The 18,078-nt window shown below is 41.4% G+C and overlaps 2 protein-coding genes across 2 annotated transcripts in view; one reads left to right on the top strand and one right to left on the bottom strand.

The window, feature by feature from the left end:
- The window catches only part of LOC141437020 (uncharacterized), a 133,260-nt gene that overhangs the window by 81,852 nt on the left and 33,330 nt on the right, over window positions 1–18,078 (top strand). The window lies entirely within an intron of this gene.
- Window positions 1,801–4,742, bottom strand: LOC141436863 (uncharacterized). Its single transcript, XM_074099943.1, has 3 exons — window positions 4,547–4,742; window positions 3,292–3,417; window positions 1,801–2,154 (listed from the first exon to the last, which is right to left on the bottom strand). The coding sequence occupies exons 1-3, from the start codon at window positions 4,723–4,725 to the stop codon at window positions 2,031–2,033; spliced, it is 429 nt and encodes a 142-aa protein (XP_073956044.1). The 5' UTR covers window positions 4,726–4,742; the 3' UTR covers window positions 1,801–2,030.

Raw genomic sequence — 18,078 nt, forward strand, 5'->3', positions numbered from 1 at the left:
AAACCGTAAATTTTTAGTTACATCATATTTACAATAAAAACATTTTTAATAATTTTAAAGTTACTACCTACAGGTTTTTACGAACCCTCGGTGCGCGAGTGCGACTTGCACTTGACCGGTTTTTTTTCCTTTCTACCACCTACCTACCAACGGAAGTGCCAACCTTATAGCTTTTGATGTTCATGGTTTGGTATGAAAATGCACTATCAAAAGATACTATCAACATCTTAAGTATATTATATCTTCGATATTAAATCAATCTAACGAATAAAACCCCAGAAAGACTGAAAATTCCGCAAATATCAAATTGGTCTATAACAAACAAAACACAGGATGTTTATTTAGCAACTTTATTGGGACTTCAAAAACGACAATTTCATTACCAAGCAGGATTTTACGACCGGCCAGTTTGAAGTCGGAAAATGTAGATAAAACCAAGTGTTGGCAATTCTCGCCCTGAGAACTGCCGGTGGGTTGATTTTGATTAGATGTGCGTGCGCACCTGCGTCGCTTATACTTAGACCAACCGCTGGCTCGCGGGTTCGATGTGCAGGCCGCGCCTTGTCGTCGCTGATGATGCCGATGTGAAGGCAGACCCTCTCCCGAGCCCCTGGGATCGGTCTGGACAGCTGCCGCCTCCTGTAGCTAGCTGCCGCCGTGTCGTGTGAAGGGTTGAGGTTATGACGATGAAACAAACTGCGATTACGTTCAACACATATTCACGTTACGTACACGCGTTCTATATAACATGATATCTATAATAGATTCAGATCTACTAGATTACTTTTGAACTGAGAGCTGAACCGCTCTGCCCCTCTGACCCCGACATCGCTATACGACCCTCGCCTCTCAGTGCTTTTGAATGACCTGCGGTCGAATCTGAAGTGACGTGGTGAATTTGACACACATTAGGCTGTCAAAAACAATAAAAATGATTTAAGGGTCCATCACACATTCTCGTAAAGTGACTTCTACACGACCCGACCTACGATGTTACGTTTTGCGTAAACATTTCCTGCCAGGGCCAGGCGAAAGATGGACTGAACACTTGCAAGCACTATTGACTCTACTTACAATAATATTGACTTATGATCTACTGAAAACAGCTGACAACCTATGACACTTAGGTGTAGCACATGAATAAACGCTCTACCTATCCTGAAAATGTAGGTATACAATTGACTATGACTTATCCTAAAGTTTGAGTTATCCATACATTTATACACATGAAAATGAACAATATCCATTAGACTGAGGTCTACATAATAATAACAGATGATTATAAATGACAACATATCAATTGGTGCCCTACCAATAAATAGAAAAAATATGATTATGATTGACCTACATTATATTCAATAGGCAATTTACACAGTTTGACTACTGGGCGTATGAGTTCGCCACCTTGAGTTTTTAAGTTAACTGACCTGACAATCTGGTCAGTTCCCTTATACACTTCAATGACTCTACCACGCCTCCATTGTAATGGAGGTGAGTTCTCATCCTTAATGAGAACCAGATCATTCAGTTCGAGGTTATTGACTTGAGAATACCATTTATTTCGCTCTTGTAAATTATTGAGATACTCAATATGCCACCTTGACCAGATTGATTGATACATTTTTTGAATAACCTGAAAACGTGATAACCTCGACGTCTTAGTGTCCTTCCAATGTGGTTCAGGTAGAGCTACTAATGGTTGACCAATGAGAAAGTGCCCCGGTGTGAGCACTTCGAGATCTGACGGATCCTCACTCATAGGAACTAACGGCCTTGAATTCAATATGGACTCTATTTTTGAAAATAGAGTTGATAGTTCCTCAAACGTGAAGATAGTGTCTCCAGCCTCTCGTTTGAGTAAAAGCTTGGCATGCTTGACAGCTGACTCTACCAAACCAGACATGTGAGGAGCTCCTGCTGGGTTGAATTCCCAGCGAATATTTTGACGTGCAAATTCCCCCTTGAGTACAGTCTCATTATTGACCAGAAACTGATTGACATCACGCAGGTAAGAATTAGAGCCAACAAAATTAGTACCTCGATCCGATCGGACGAGTGAAGGCAGCCCTCGTCGGCTGACAAACCTGGTGAACGACGCGATGAATGCCTCGATCGTCAATGCTGAAACCACCTCGAGATGAACCGCCTTGGTTCCTAAACAGACAAACACACATAGGTAAGCTTTGACTGATTTAGCATTCCTTAATAAACTACTCTTAACTAAATATGGGCCTGCGAAGTCTGTCGCAACGCCTGAGAAAGGCCGTGCTGCCGTGACTCGGTCAGCCGGTAAATCTGCCATGAATGGCGGTTGAACCGATGAATTGAATCTGAAACAAACTAAACATTTCCTGATAACCCTTGAAACTTGACGCGGAGTGACGGAAACCAATATTCCCTCCGGATTATAGCAATGAGCGCGTTCGTCGCTGCATGACAATATGACCTGTGATAGTATTCGATGAGTAACTGACCCCATTTATGATCCTTAGGTAGAGATTGGATGCTGCTCATATGGTAGAGCTGATTTACGTAGTCGTCCGCCGACACGCAGTAAGTTTTCGTCATCAACGAAAACCTAAGCTTCTGCAATGATTTACAGACCAGCTTTCCTTGTTTGACCATACAATTTCCCCTTGAAAGCGTCTAATTGAACTTTACCTATCCAATGTTTAGTAGCTGCGCGAATCTCGTCCAATGACAGTGTAGACTGAAGATTCCTTTGCTCCCTCGGCAACTTGATATTTTTACAAAATCTAAGTATGAATGCACTGACATTGATTAGTTTGCTATATGAACTGACACGTGATAAGAGTGCGTCTTCCCACGACTCTACTGGCGTAACAAAATGAACTAATTTCTTGAAACCTGGTAACTCTTGAGGTATAGTGACTGGTAACTGTGGCCACTGGGATTCCTCCGCAATAACCAATCAGGTGACCACCACAATTTGAATTGAATTAATTCCTTTGCGGACATTCCGCGTGAAGCGACATCTGACGGATTACGCTCTGATCTGACATGACGCCATGTGATGTGACGTTTGGACTGTTGAATGTCCTGTACCCTGTTACATTCAAATGTTTGTAACATGTGAGGTTTGGCCTGAGCCATGACAAAACAATACCTATCTGACCAGCATTGATAGTCTCTAACTGAACAGAGCCGTCGTACGAATCTGCGACGTGATTAAGCAGTTTGCATACCAGGTGGAGCATTGAGTTCCAATTTTGGAATCGTCTGCTTGGTTTTATGTGACGCGACGCGTGATTTAGCAATGACTAAGCTGACCTTGACATGTCCTGACGCATCCACCGTCCGTAGATAGACGCTCGCCGCGTATCCCAGCTCCGAGGCGTCGCCGAAACCGTGCAATGAGTATGAAACGGCGCTCGGTAGTGAGACACACCGTTGAATCTGTAAATGAGACAAATGATTGAGATCCTGCGTAAGTTCGTCCCACTGATTGATTTGATTTTGATTGATCGGCTCGTCCCAGTTGAGCCCATCCGAGAATAATGACTGTAAGAATATTTTGAATCGAAATATGACTGGTGCGCAATAACCACACGGGTCGTACAAACGTGCGATTGTACTGAGCACGCTACGTTTCGTAGGAGGGTGACCAAGTGGCACGTTGATTTGATATGCCATTGAATCTGACACTGGATCCCATTGAACACCTAATACCTTGATGAAACTTTTATCCTCAGTATCAAATGAGTGTGGCAGCTCGCAATACTCCTCCGGTAAGTCACGCAATAGCTCCCTACTATTGGACGACCATTTACGTAACTCATAACCTGCGCTCCGGTTAGCGCTATGAGCTCTTGCTTGAGCTGTTGAGCCTCTGCCACTGAGTCTGCTCCTGTGAGGATATCATCAACGAAGATATCTCGTCGCATGACGTGTGCTGCGTGTGAATTCGGATGCGACACCTCCCAATCGTCCGCTAGTAGCAACACCGTCCGTATAGCTATGAATGGACTTGACCTCAGCCCGTAGGTATTAGTATTTAATTCATATACCTGAACATCGTGTGACGGATCCTCCCTCCAGAGGATTAATTGATATTTCCTATCATCTGGGTGAACAAATGTTTGACGAAACATCATTTTGATGTCAGTAGTGAATACCACTTGATGACGTCGAAAATTTAAAATGATTTTAGTGATATCATTTTGAAGAGGTTGCCCAGAGTGAAGGCATTGATTGAGTGACACACCTGTGGACGATCGCCCTGATCCGTCGAATACAACTCTGATTTTATCTGTGCCTCGTTTGAAAATACCGTGATGCGGTATGACAAAATGTTCTGAGTTAAATTGAAATCCGATTTTGACATATGACCGAGAGTTTCGTACTCTCTCATGAAATCTTTATACTTGGAGGCGAAAAGTGCGTCCTTCGCAAATTTTCTCTCCAAAGCTCGCAACCTTTCATTGCAAGCGACCTTGATTCGCCTAATGATGACCGTGTTGAAAGTAACGGTAATCTGACTATGTATTTGCCGTCAGGCAGACGTTGAGTAGTGGAAATGTACAACCTTTCGCATTCCATGTGATCTGGATGAACTGCAGGCTTCGAAGGCGGCTCCTCGACCTTCCAAAACCGCTCGAGCACCTCCTCGAGTCTAGTGGCGTGCAGGCCGTAGTCCTCCACGGACGTACCCGCTGACTGTGATGACGTCACCGCTGACTGGTGAGTCGAGGTCAATGAACCCATGATGACATGCCCAAAGCATGTCCGTAGGCTGCTATTCCTGGAACGTGAGTGGAAATCTTTGAACCATCGAGTACATAATATATGTCAGTACCTAAAATGATGTCCACATCTGAGGCTTTGTCAAACTTGCCATCAGCTAATATGATATGTGACAACCGTAATTGATCTTTGAGCTGAGTGTCATATGATGGAATGTTTCCCGTTAGTGAATACATGACTGAAGCTATTGTACTAATAATGGGTACCTGTTTACCTACAGGTTTGATTATTAATTTGACTATTGAACCAGGTACCTTTACCCTTTGCTGACCAATTCCATAAATATTATTACCATTAGACTGTTGGTGTAATTTTAACCTTTGAACTATTGACTGTTTAATTACTGAGACACTCGCCCCGGTGTCGAGTAAGGCCCTAACCTTAAAATAATTGCCATCACCTGATTTCACCATTACTACCGCCGTGGGACAAATGGTGACTGGTAATGACTGTGTCACACCAACAGTGGTAGCATCTCATTGAGGAGATGGTGGGATTGTGGAGGAATGGGGCTGATCCGCTGCCCATACCTAAGTGCCTGGTACTCAGACTGAGCCCACTGTGCCCTTGCCCCTACCGGAAGCCTTGGCCGGTGAGATGCCAACGCCTGAGCTGATGGAGCTTCCTGGTACAGTGGTTGAGTCACTGAAACATTTGATTGGCCGCCCTGGCTCCCGGACCATTGTGGTGAATGAGTCACCTGTGCAACTGGGTGACCGCCCTGGCTCCCCACTTGCACCTGTGCCACATGTTGGTACTGCCTGACTGGTGACTGGCGTCTGGGTATCTGTCTACCTTGGCCGGAGGTTGAGGCCCCAGGTTGACTATGATCAGGTGATACCTGTGCCCTTGAACTCGCTGCTGCATTGCAAATGAGCGAGTTATGATCCGGTGATTTGCAATGAAGACACCAGTTGGTATGACTGCATTCCTTGGCATAGTGTAGCCGTAGACACTTGAAACAATGACCACTTTCTTTGCCCATGACTTGCGTGCTACTGGTGACATACTTAGAAAGTCTATTCAGTATGACCAGTCCCCACATAAATGAACATGATGAAATAGAAATGACACCTGATGAACTGGTGCACTCCGTGCGTGCTCTGCCCTGCCGCGCCCCCGACGCACCCTGCTGTGTCCTCGTCGTGGTGGTGACCGCTGGTAGCTTCTCCCTGAAGCCCTCCCTGGCTGGTGACACGGCGAGTTGCACCCTGCATTGCTCGTCGAGTACCTCGAGCAGTTGATGAACACTGGGTAGAACCTGATGACACGTCCCATACCGCTGTTCGAATGCTGACCTGATCAATGTTGGCAGCTTCTGTATGATTAAAAACACAATTAAATATGACCATTCGTTAATTGGTTGTTTGAGCTTTTCCAATGCCTGAATAGACTCTCGGAGAGGATCATAGAAATCTGACCTTAACCTCTCAACATTGTTAATGACCGGAAGGTTGGTGATCTGTGACAAGTATGTATCTACCAGCATCCTGTGGTTCTGATACCTATCTGTGAGCAATTTCAGTGCCACTGAATAATTTTGACCATCCATTGGTAGCTGTCGTATAAGCGAAAGCGCCTCACCCGACAGTGACGCCCGCAAATAAAAATGCTTTTCCGAATCTGAAATGTCCCGTGAATGGACCAAGGATTGAAAGAGATCGAAGAATGACATCCACTCCATTGGCCTGCCGCTAAACTTAGGCAGTTCAATGGAAGGCAACTTTGCCATTACCTGGCTATGATGAGGTATCCTAGGCTCGTCTGCGGACCCCCTGCCCTCCGATGCCTGCTCCAACTTGACAAGTAACTTATTGATTTCACTGAACTGTGCGTGAATTTGTTCCATTTCTCCCTCAGGAATCTCCTCTGACGAAAGACCAAGCAACGCTTCATATGCTAGTACGAACTGATTATAATATGAACCGAAATTACGTTTAGCTACTGCCACCGCTGATGTACCTTGGGCTTCGCTAATTGTACTAGCAAAATCTGTCAGCATGCGATATTTCGACATAAATTGAATCTTGGCATGAATTTTAGGAGGCATATTGACTTAAATGAATGAAGTACTTGATGTGTTTAAATCAAGTAAATAACCTCTGAATTCAATGACTAAAGATAAATGCTTACACTGAATAACAATAGTCACACCCTGTGATCTAAACTTGTTTTAAACTACCTACTTACCAAACTCAAAACAATCGCGCACACCAATCAATAACTGTTTGATCAAATTAAACACAACTGTATTTAAACTTAAACCTCACTAAAACAGCATTTGTTTACTTATGCCGTAATGATTAACTGATAACGTGATAATGATAAGGTTATTGATTTCAGATAAACGATTGTTGATTAAATAAATGACATTGCCACACGATGAATGAATCAGTGCGCGAATATCGCCATGACCATATGCATGCCTCGCAAGTTGTCCGAATTGATCGGAGTGAAGTGAATGACAATTTATAAAAAACACTTAAAGTCTTTGAATGAATGAATGAGAATGTGATTGACTTGCCGAGTTCCGTCCGTTCTCCGATGATTTGTGTGATGACTTGCTTGCTTGTTTGCTACTCGCAACAAGATGGCGGCGAAATTTCTTCCAATGATGAATATTTCGAGTGTCAATACCTATTGCACTATTTAAACCGCACTTTCACTCACTGCGAAAATGACTTAACGCGCACACTAATTTATTCTTAATATTATTTAATCAATATTATGATAATATGATGTGAAGTATGCGCGCGCGGCGCCCGCCGTGCCGAGATGATAATGAAGTACACGCGCCCCGCGACGTACTTTATCGTGCTGATTCTTTTCTAACGTTCTTCTAACGTTCTGCTCCCCTCATGGGCCACCAAAAATGTTGGCAATTCTCGCCCTGAGAACTGCCGGTGGGTTGATTTTGATTAGATGTGCGTGCGCACCCTGCGTCGCTTATACTTAGACCAAACCGCTGGCCTCGCGGGTTCGATGTGCAGGCCGCGCCTTGGTCGTCGCTGATGATGCCGATGTGAAGGCAGACCCTCTCCCGAGCCCCTGGGATCGGTCTGGACAGCTGCCGCCTCCTGTAGCTAGCTGCCGCCGGTGTCGTGTGAAGGGTTGAGGTTATGACGATGAAATCAAACTGCGATTACGTTCACCACTATATTTCGCGTTACTGATACCGTACAACTGTTTATATCTATAAATATGATTCAGATGATCTTAGATTACTTAATGACACGATTTGACACTGAGAGCTCCGCTCTGACCCCGAGATCGCTATAGACGCCCACGTCTCTCAGTGCTTTTGAATGACTGCCCGGTCGAATGAGTGACCGGTCCATTGACATACATAGGCTGTCAAAAACAATAAAAATGATTTAAGGGTCCATCACACATTCTCGTAAAGTGACTTCTACACGACCCGACCTACGATGTTACGTTTGCGTAAACACCAAGTCAAGTACGTCAATACCAGAAATAAAGAAAATCTTAAAATAAAAAGAACTTCTTCGTCATGTGCATTTTTCTAAACAATTCGCTGAGGCGTAGCGCTAGGCTAGAGTCGATTGGTATTATGTTACGTCTCGGAATAGCAACTGTCGCTTAACTAAGTATCGCAAACTGTATGACGCGCGTCGCTTGTCACCGCGCGGACTGAGTTTCGTGGTAGTACTTTGTGGTAGTACCAGGCATTTAGTTCTTGTCAAACGCGCGGGATGTTTAGTGAGCGGCGGCGGTGTAAATACGCGATGTAAAATAAATATTAATGGTTTTTATTTTATGAGCTAAACACTCCCATTCCTCTACCCAATACTAAGAAGTTAATAATTCCAATTTTGTAGCGTACTGTCCCGCTCACACTAATGTGATTGAATACGAGAGTGAGCGTGGGCGTACATTACCCACTGCGATTTTCGAATTTCGGTGTAACCGCCCCATGTTCATTATCAAAACGACACTATGAATGTTTAAGTTGTTGTTATGAGTGGAACCAATTTGTGTATACATGAGTTGTGTTTATAGGAAATGATTTTAACCAACCCTACAGGGTTGATTGTATAGGTACACCTGCTGAGTTGTGTATATGTCGGCGGCCGATCGTAAAATCCGCCAGATCACGAAATTCCTAGGCATATCGTGTAATCGCGCCATTTCATGAATTGGCTAAGGGACATCCGCCAGATCGTTCAAAACTCACCGTTTAACGATTTGCCTAGTGACGTTTAGGCAGATCATGAAATTCCTAGGCATATCTTGAAAGACCGCCATATCGATTCTGGCACTTCGCCGGTCGCTGCCGCGGCACGCTCGCTTCGCTCGCTCGGCTCGTGTGTTGTGGACACAATTCATACTAACCACTACTAGCTTCGCTCGTCGTACCTAAATTTTTCTTTTTTTCGGCATACTCGTATCACGATGTGCCCGGTATAGAGCTAGGAATATCGACGAATGCGTTGCTCCAATCGATCTGCCGTATTGTTTCTCAGGCATATCGTGATATGCCTGGCCAACTTTTAGGCATATCACGAAATGGCGCCATTTCATGATATTTCATATCAGTTCATTGTTCACATTTAAAAAGAAATTAAAACTCCACCTTTATAATGAACAGCTTTCTTCTGCCTAGCCTGGCCGGCTTTTGTCTAATTGTTTTGTTTAATTGTTGTAATTGTTTTGTGTAATTGTGTATGATTGCCTATTGTATTTAATTTTTGGTACTTTTGTGATTGTTCCAATTTTGTTTTTGCCTGTAAGCTCTAATGCGTAATGTGTGTCACTATTCTCTCTTTTTAGGTTTAATTGTATGTCATGTATCATCTTGTGTTTGTCTAACTTGGTTTAGTTTTAAGTTACTGTGGACCCACTGAAAATCAGCGTCGTGGCACCGCGTGCCATGACACATGCTGAGGGTGTCCTTTTTTTGTATCAACTACATATTACATATGTATATGTTTATTGTTTTGTTTAGCTGTATTATTGTACTCGTAGTTAGGAATTTCGTGATCTGGCGGATTTTACGATCGGCCGCCGACATATACACAACGTGATCCCAATCAACCCTATAGGGTTGATCGATATCACATCTCCAGAATCACCGTGGTAAAGTTTCCAAACCTGATTGCTTGTGCGACTCGCGCTTGATGAATTCAAAACCGATTTGATGACCATGCAGTTTCCAGCGCTGTGTACTTATACTCTTATTGTTTGTACTTTCATACCTCAAAACGAGTTTGTGGTAGCTTCTGGCGGGTTCGGGCGCCCTAGTACATGAAGGCATCGAAAACATAATAATAATATAGAAATATAGTGGTTTTTGAGTTTCAAAAGATGTATTTTTAATAATTTATGTAACGTTAAGAGAATATTTATCTTACTAATTTAAAAATGCGAATTTTATTAAATATATGAATACCTTTTAAGAGTTATAAAATTCAACAAACAAAAAATCTAAAAACAACTGACAAGTCAACCCTGAAAGGGTGGAACAGGGATGAAATGTTGGCGCGGTGGTTAAGGAGATAATATTGAAGGTTGATTTTTATATATTCCTTCGCGGACAGAGCCCCGGTCAAAAGCTATGTCAATTGCCGCAAAATCTATGTAATATATAAAAATTTCGCGTCACGCGCGGTATTTGTGATCTAACTACTTCGATACGGCTGGATCGATTATTATGTTTTTTTGTAGGTATATTTAACTGGTTGGTATGAAATGGTTTTAAAGTATTTTTCACCCTCCTACCCCCACCCTCCATTTTTTAAACAATTTAGAATAATTTACTAGAACAACTTTTGATAAGGTATCTGTACTTGCGAGAGAGAAATTTTTCATTCCGCGGAAAGTGCGTGAAGCCATCGAGATTGTCGTCGGCCGAATTTCAACCGGGATAGTGGTTGGACGGTACCTCCGAGTTGGAAAACGGTGTTAAATACTGGTGCTGCGTCATCGGTGTGGGTGAACGTACCTTTACAGAGCGATGTTGTTAGTGGATGTGTGCTACCCTACATTTGACAGTTGTAATGATGATGAAAACGCGGGTAGTTGTGTGCCGGTGTCAGTTTCGTCGGGTAGTCGCGCGAGCAGAGCGGCGGCGCGCAGTGCGCGTGTTGCAGCAGCCGCTGAGTCGCGTTGCTCCTAAGACGAAGGGCTACGGATTAGCCCGAAACATGTCGAGTAAACTCGATTTAAGACGTGAGTTATCCGGGTCATTATATTTAATATAATTTTATGTTATCATATCAGATAAATATTTATGCACGCTTTGCTGTGTCAGATACAGGTGCTGGTGACTATACTTTAATATGTTTTTCACAAACAACAGCTGAAACAACATCGTTTTAAGCAAAACAAATTCACGAACAAAGAAAATCATTACCGCACACATAGTAATAAATTGAACAAAAACGTGTATACGTATTATTTTCGTTTCACACAATAATCCTCTATATATTTCTCTTTTTCACGAAAAAACGTTATCTTTGAGTACTTACAAGTATATTCTCGAATACAAATCTTTTAATAAGATTACTATACGAATGCTTAAGTAAATAAAATGGAAAAATACGAAGGCGTTTATTTCCAGTTACCAACGTTTGGTTCAACAACAAAATTTATTTCATTGCTTGCCTTGGGACTAGTCAATGATTTGGATGTTGCGAATATAAAAAAGAAAAAACACCAAAACTAACGTACCTATTCTAAGCCTAAAAAATCTATATTTTACAAATATAACCGAGAAGCTGCTATTTGGCAGGGTGACCATAAGGTTGACTGCGTTTACTCGTTGCATGGTAATTTTCATTTACTTACAATACATTGGTATTTAAGTTGACCGAGGAAAGAGCCACTATGGAACGGAATGGAGAGGATATTGAGTTATTGTATTATGCATATATAATTTAAAAAAAGCAGCTATAATAATAATGTGAAGTCAAAGATACTTAATCACTACTGAAAACTTTGTGTATACTGATGTAATATTGATATTCCATACGTCTGCCAAAGTAATCAGCGAAACTGATTACAAAAACGTCCCACCCTGATACGCTATTCAGTTTTCTCTAAGGATTAGTTTTTTCATACATTAGCCTAGTTATACTCGTATTAATTTTGTGGTCTCAGTTATTATTTCAAATATTTAAATAGCCTTTTTTTATACAAATACTCAATACTTGAGTTTTGATATTGTAGCCACAACACTGTCTTCAGCCCCTGCTCGCATCCATTCGCCGCCAGCGACCCTCAAAGCGAGGGGCTGAAGACAGAGTGTTGTAGCGCGCCATGGAAGAGGCCTATGTCCAGCAGTGGGCTGTTGTAGGCTGATGATGACGATGATATTGTAGTGACTCCTACCGCCATCTAGTCGTCACACAGAACAACTGCGACACCCTGCATCACACTATTGAAGTTTCTCAACTCGGTAGCTTAAATACAATTTTCTGACGCTCTTTCGGACTACGATCCCCAGGCCTAAGATCAGCCTGAAGAGACATTTCTTTATTAAAGTCTATCCCTACATTATTAATAACTAAATGAAAACCACATTTCCATGTAAATTATAGACGCAAAGTGTAATTATTCTTTGGCGATGTAAATTCCGAAAAAGTCCAAACCGTCGTCCATAATTCATGCTTAACGAGCCAGGCGAAAAGGACTGTTACTGCAATTTGCTGTAACTAAAGACTAGGCTTAAAAATACGCAGTTAGTGCTAGTTAACCTTGAGCGTTGCGTTGAACCGAGGGGGCGATTCTAGAGGCCGTAGCTTAATGTCGCACGCTTTAATGCCTTCTAAAAGATTATCGTAAACCAAAGTGACTTTCAACTATAGGGCGACTTTAAAATTTATTTTTATAATAATAATATTAATAATTTATTTGTTGTTGTTGTTTTTTCTATCCGTGTTTGCCCCCAGTTGAAGCCTTCATGGATCTTCTTTATGTCTATCACAGTCATGTCAAATATTCATCTCATAATGGGTAATATCGGTTTTATAACAATTTTAATGCCAGCTGCCATAGCAAATCAAATTTTTGCAGGTGGTAGGACCATGTGCAAGGTCCGCCCGGATTGCTACCACCATCTTGTTCGCTAATCTGTTGTATTTCGGCGTGGAGAGTAAGACAGCCGGTGAAATTACTGGCACTTGAGGTATCCCATCTTAGGCCTTTAGGTTAGCAAAGCATCTGCAATACCTCTAGTGTTGCAGATGTTTATAGCCGGTTGTGATCTCTTACCATCAAGGGACCCACTTGCTCGTTTGCCATCCAGTCGAATAAAAAAATAAAATAAAAAAGTCGTCAAATCATCATCATGCCAGCCCATAAACGTCCCACTGGCTGGATACAGGCCTCTACTCAAAATGAGAGAACTGGGGCCGTAGTTCCCACGCAAGCAAGCAAGCAAGGTAGAGGAACAGACAGGAGACCATATCAAATTTATCTAGGGGTAATGAGTATCCCGACACTTTTGTGTGTGTGTGTGATGTGTGTATAGTCAGCGTGTCGTAATAGCCCCCTCGGCCGCATTAGTATGTGTCCACCGTCCCTAACATGCATGTGTCAAGAACACGGCACAGTGCACAAAGCTGGCTCGTTTAGTTCGTTTAGGAGTATAAAACCGTCGCTATGCGTGTACCTTACGTAGAATAGAGCCTTAGGCCTTGTTCACATGATTCCAGTAAAACCGTTCCAGTAGCATGACACTCGGTCTTGAATGAATGAATGAATGATAATTTATTTATTCACTGAATATGTTTACAACAGGTGGAATATAATAAAAATAAATAAATATCACGGGACAATTCACACCAATTGACCTAGTCCCAAAGTAAGCTTAGCAAAGCTTGTGTTATGGGTACTAAGCAACGGATAAATATAATTATATAGATATAGATATTAAACACCCAAGACCCGAGAACAAACATCGTATTTTTCATACAAATATCTGCCCCGACACGGGAATCGAACCCAATTCAAGCTTCGTAGTCAGGTTCTCTAAACACTAGGCCATCTGGTCGTCAATATAACAGTACCTAGGTACTTAGTATCTTGCATATCTTACCGGAATTCGGCGTGCAAATTTAACATTTATATACCTACAGTACACAGTGAATTATCCACAGTCATAATATATCATAATTAGGTGGGTATTACATGTTAATTTTACAAAAATAAGATAAAATTTGAAACAATAATAATATATATTATATATTACAGTTGTCAGGTTTACAAAACTTAGAATAAAGAGAGCTTCGGCTACAGATAATCAATTTAAACGATGGGAAGTCGAGTTGAAGCCTTTTTTTTTTTTTTATTTGACTGGATGGCAAACCAGCAAGTGGTCTCCTGATGGTAAGAGATCACCACCGCCCATAGACACCTGCAATACCAGGGGGATTGCAGATGCGTTGCCAACCTAGAGGCCTAAGATGGGATACCTCAAGTGCCAGTAATTTCACCGGCTGTCTTACTCTCCACACCGAAACACAACAGTGCAAGCACTGCTGCTTCACGGCAGGATTAGCGAGCAAGATGGTGGTAGCGATCCGGGCGGACCTTGCACAAGGTCCTACCACCTGCAAAGCCTAACTTAATTAAAGAAATTGTATTCAATTATTCAATATCTATTGTATTTACATGCACTCTTTTATAGGAATCTTGTATAACTCGTTTGGATTGTGACCCCGCAATGTAACGCTACTGGAACGGTTTAACTGGAATAATGTGAACAGGGCCTTATCGTCTAACACACTTGGAATCACGATCGTTTTTAGGGTTCCGTACCCAAAGACTAAAAACGGAAACCTTATTACTAAGACTTCGCTGTCCGTCCGTCTGTCCGTCTGTCTCATGAACCGAGATAGCTAGACGTAGAAATTTTCACAGATTATGGTATTTCTGTTGCCTCTATAACAAAAAAAACTAAAAACAGAATAAAATAAATATCTAAGGAGAGCTCCCATACAACAAGCGTGATTTTTAGCCGTTTTTTGCTCGATATTAATAACGGCAACAAGTAGACGCTTGAAATATTCATAGAATATTTAGTCGCATATTCACTTGCCGTGGTGGCCTAGTGGTTTGACCTATCGCCTCTCAAGCAGAGGGTCGTGGGTTCGAACCCCGGCTCGCACCTCTGAGTTTTTCGAAATTCATGTGCGGAATTACATTTGAAAATTACCCACGAGCTTTGCGGTGAAGGAAAACATCGTGAGGAAACCTGCACAAACCTGCGAAGCGATTCAATCCGCACTGGGCCCGCGTGGGAACTATGGCCCAAGCCCTCTTGTTCTGAGAGGAGGCCTGTGCCCAGCAGTGGGACGTATATAGCAGCTGGTAGTTTTAAAAAATGACGTGTAAAAGTGCCCATTGCGGCCTATTTACTATAAATGATTTTGTTTTTTTTTTTTTTTTGATTAGATAATGGTACGGAACCCTTCGTGCGCGAATCAGACTCGCACTTGGCCAGTTTTTAGATTTCATTCTGTCACACGGTTTAAGACGAGGGTAGAAAATATGGTGAATGCTATCACGAGCGTCAGAGACCTAACAACAACAGATGGTTGACTAAATACTAGTTATTTTAAACCTTATGTAATTACCCTTATGAAATTTACGAGTAAATAAGGTATTAGGTAGTGTCGTCGCTCCATTTCGTTAGAGGCCTACCGACAGATCGTCTCCCGCCGACGTCGTCCGCGGACGCCATTCGAGGACCTTCTGACGCCATCGGCCTGCGAGCAATGTGCCCCGCCCACTGCCACTTCAGTATCGCAATTCTTCGGGCTATGTCGGTAACCTTAGTTCTACTGCGGATATCATCATTTCTGATTCTATACGACCTGGCTAAGATCGCGGGATCGCGTTGGATGCGGAAAGCACAAGACCGGTCTGATCTTGGTCCAGCAGTGGCTTTCGGCTGACATGATGATGATGATGATGATTAGGTAGTGTAGGTAATTTATTTAGGTGCATGGGTGGGCAATCACCTATGGTGAAATATCAACTCGCGCATGCGTACTGGGTTAATGGCGCTGATAAGTGTAATGAGCTCCTGCGTCCAATCAACTCGTGCGCCGATTCGTAGGACTACAGCTACAGTTATCCTACAAAACTATCATAATATAAATGAAATAAAAGTACTTCTTTGCTCACCCGCGACCTTCAAATAAATTCTTTTTTCACTTCTCATGCTCGTAAAGTTCATGTTTATACTGGATCTAGGCGACATAAAATGACTTTTTATGCTCTAGTGCATAAAGTAAAATCTTCGTCTAAGACCAAGGCAATCCGGCCTAAACAGCCACAAACGTAAAAGTGTCCATGTATTTTTTTAATAATTATTAATTTGTATAAAACTAAAAATCAATCAAATAAATCAAAATAACTATGAAATAAGCATGAAAAATAAAAGGTACCTACTTAGTAAGTGAACAATGTTCCTCTGTTGTTATCTCACCTCCTCGCAATCGAAGTGAAAAGCACAGTGTGCTTTTACCCGAGCATTAAATCCATTTTCCCCTCGACGTTTCTATCCACCCTCGCCGTAGCGGCTCGGATGGCTATAATATAATATAGCCGCTATATGAACGTCTCGGGTAAAATGGCTCGTTTTATGCTCTTGTCGTACAATCTACTATAGTTCATTGATATCGACCTCCGCAAAGTAACGCCTGATTCAATAAATTATCATAATATACTTATAATACAACCTATGGAACATAATCAATGCAAATATTATTTCTTGAACACCACGAATCACTACAATAAAATAAATCTACAAAAAAAAAATGCGGGACACGAGGCGGTCTTATCGCATGTAAAATATTTTTTTTTTACAATTTAGTATTTATTAGTAATTTTATGTATGTACCTACAGTCAGCGTTAAAAGTAGCGGATCACTTTTATACTCAATCGCATTGACACATTGACAATCTTGCATGGCGTTTAGTAGGTAAACGACAAAGTACGAAAGTGTACAGCTACTTATGATGCTAACTGTACCCTAACTACGAAAAAAACCTCCGGAACCTTAACAAGAATTTATTCTTGTTTATAGCTTAATATGCACCCTCTGGTACGGTATAATAGTCACGATTATTATACACTACTTAGCTTATAATACTATATGTATTTAAGTATTAAGTATGTAATTATCTATCTAAGTATGTTGCCTAGTATCCATACTACAAGCTTTGCTTAGTTTGAGACAAGGTCAATTGGTGTGAAGTGTCCCATGATATTTATTATTTTATTTATTAATTAACTCAAACTTAATTAAAACTATATAAAAGAGGAATAATTTTAATTTGTTCTACCTACTTATTTATTTATTGACCTATGGACTTCTTTCTTAAGTAAATTTCCTTAAATTTTTTGTACACAAAGGACTACGCTGTCAAACTCTTTGAACTCTTCATAATACAGACAGGTATCAATATCGATTTTCTTAATATTTAACAACACGAAAATGCATACAATATGCACGTATCGGCGGGTCATAAACATTGCATTGCATAACGCTAAAGGTCCTCGTAAATGCGGCCGGAGCGCGTTCCCATCGCACGGACGATACGACAATTTTCACGTGAAAAAATGTAACGACTCGCGCGGCAGCCATTTTCGGTGCGATTTGAGCCCTGTATCAAACAAAATCATGCCTCATGCACTTGCTTCACTCCGCGACTCACTCAGTGGAGACCCGGCTTAAAATACTTATATATAGGTACAAACATATATAGGTTCTCTACTTATGTCTGACCACTACGACCGTTGCGTTGCGCCAGCGGTGCGGGCGCGGACCGCGGTTGCGGTGGCGGTGGCCATTGTTTCATGGACTCGTTCGGTTTTACGATTTTCCGTATTTTGTAAAATGTGGATACAATATGCGAAGTAGAGAACATCGATTATATCAGGCAGATGATTTTACTGTGGTAATTTTTTTTGCGATTCGTCTTCCTTTAAAACTTAATTTTTGTTTAAATATTTTCAATGAGTACCTATCAAGTAGCATTAAATAAAAATTTCGTATTTTTTTTTTAAGTAAATCATTTTCGTTGACTGCATTTGATCCATGATCCAAGTTAGTCGAAAAATAAACTATTATTATTATTATTATTTGCATTTTCAGTCAATTTATATGGAGCGTACCAAATTTTAGTCAATCAAATCACTGAAATTGGGTGAAGTTATAAAAGTGAAATAGATTATTATTAAAGTCCACGCAAAGAATTTAAACAATAGGAAATTAAAATTGCCATTTTTTTAACATGGTTCTGCGCATCAATAAATCATTTAAAAAAAACTAAATAGGAGAA

Source organism: Choristoneura fumiferana, chromosome 17, assembly GCF_025370935.1.
Source record: "Choristoneura fumiferana chromosome 17, NRCan_CFum_1, whole genome shotgun sequence".
In the NCBI taxonomy this organism is placed as follows: Eukaryota; Metazoa; Arthropoda; class Insecta; order Lepidoptera; family Tortricidae; genus Choristoneura; species Choristoneura fumiferana.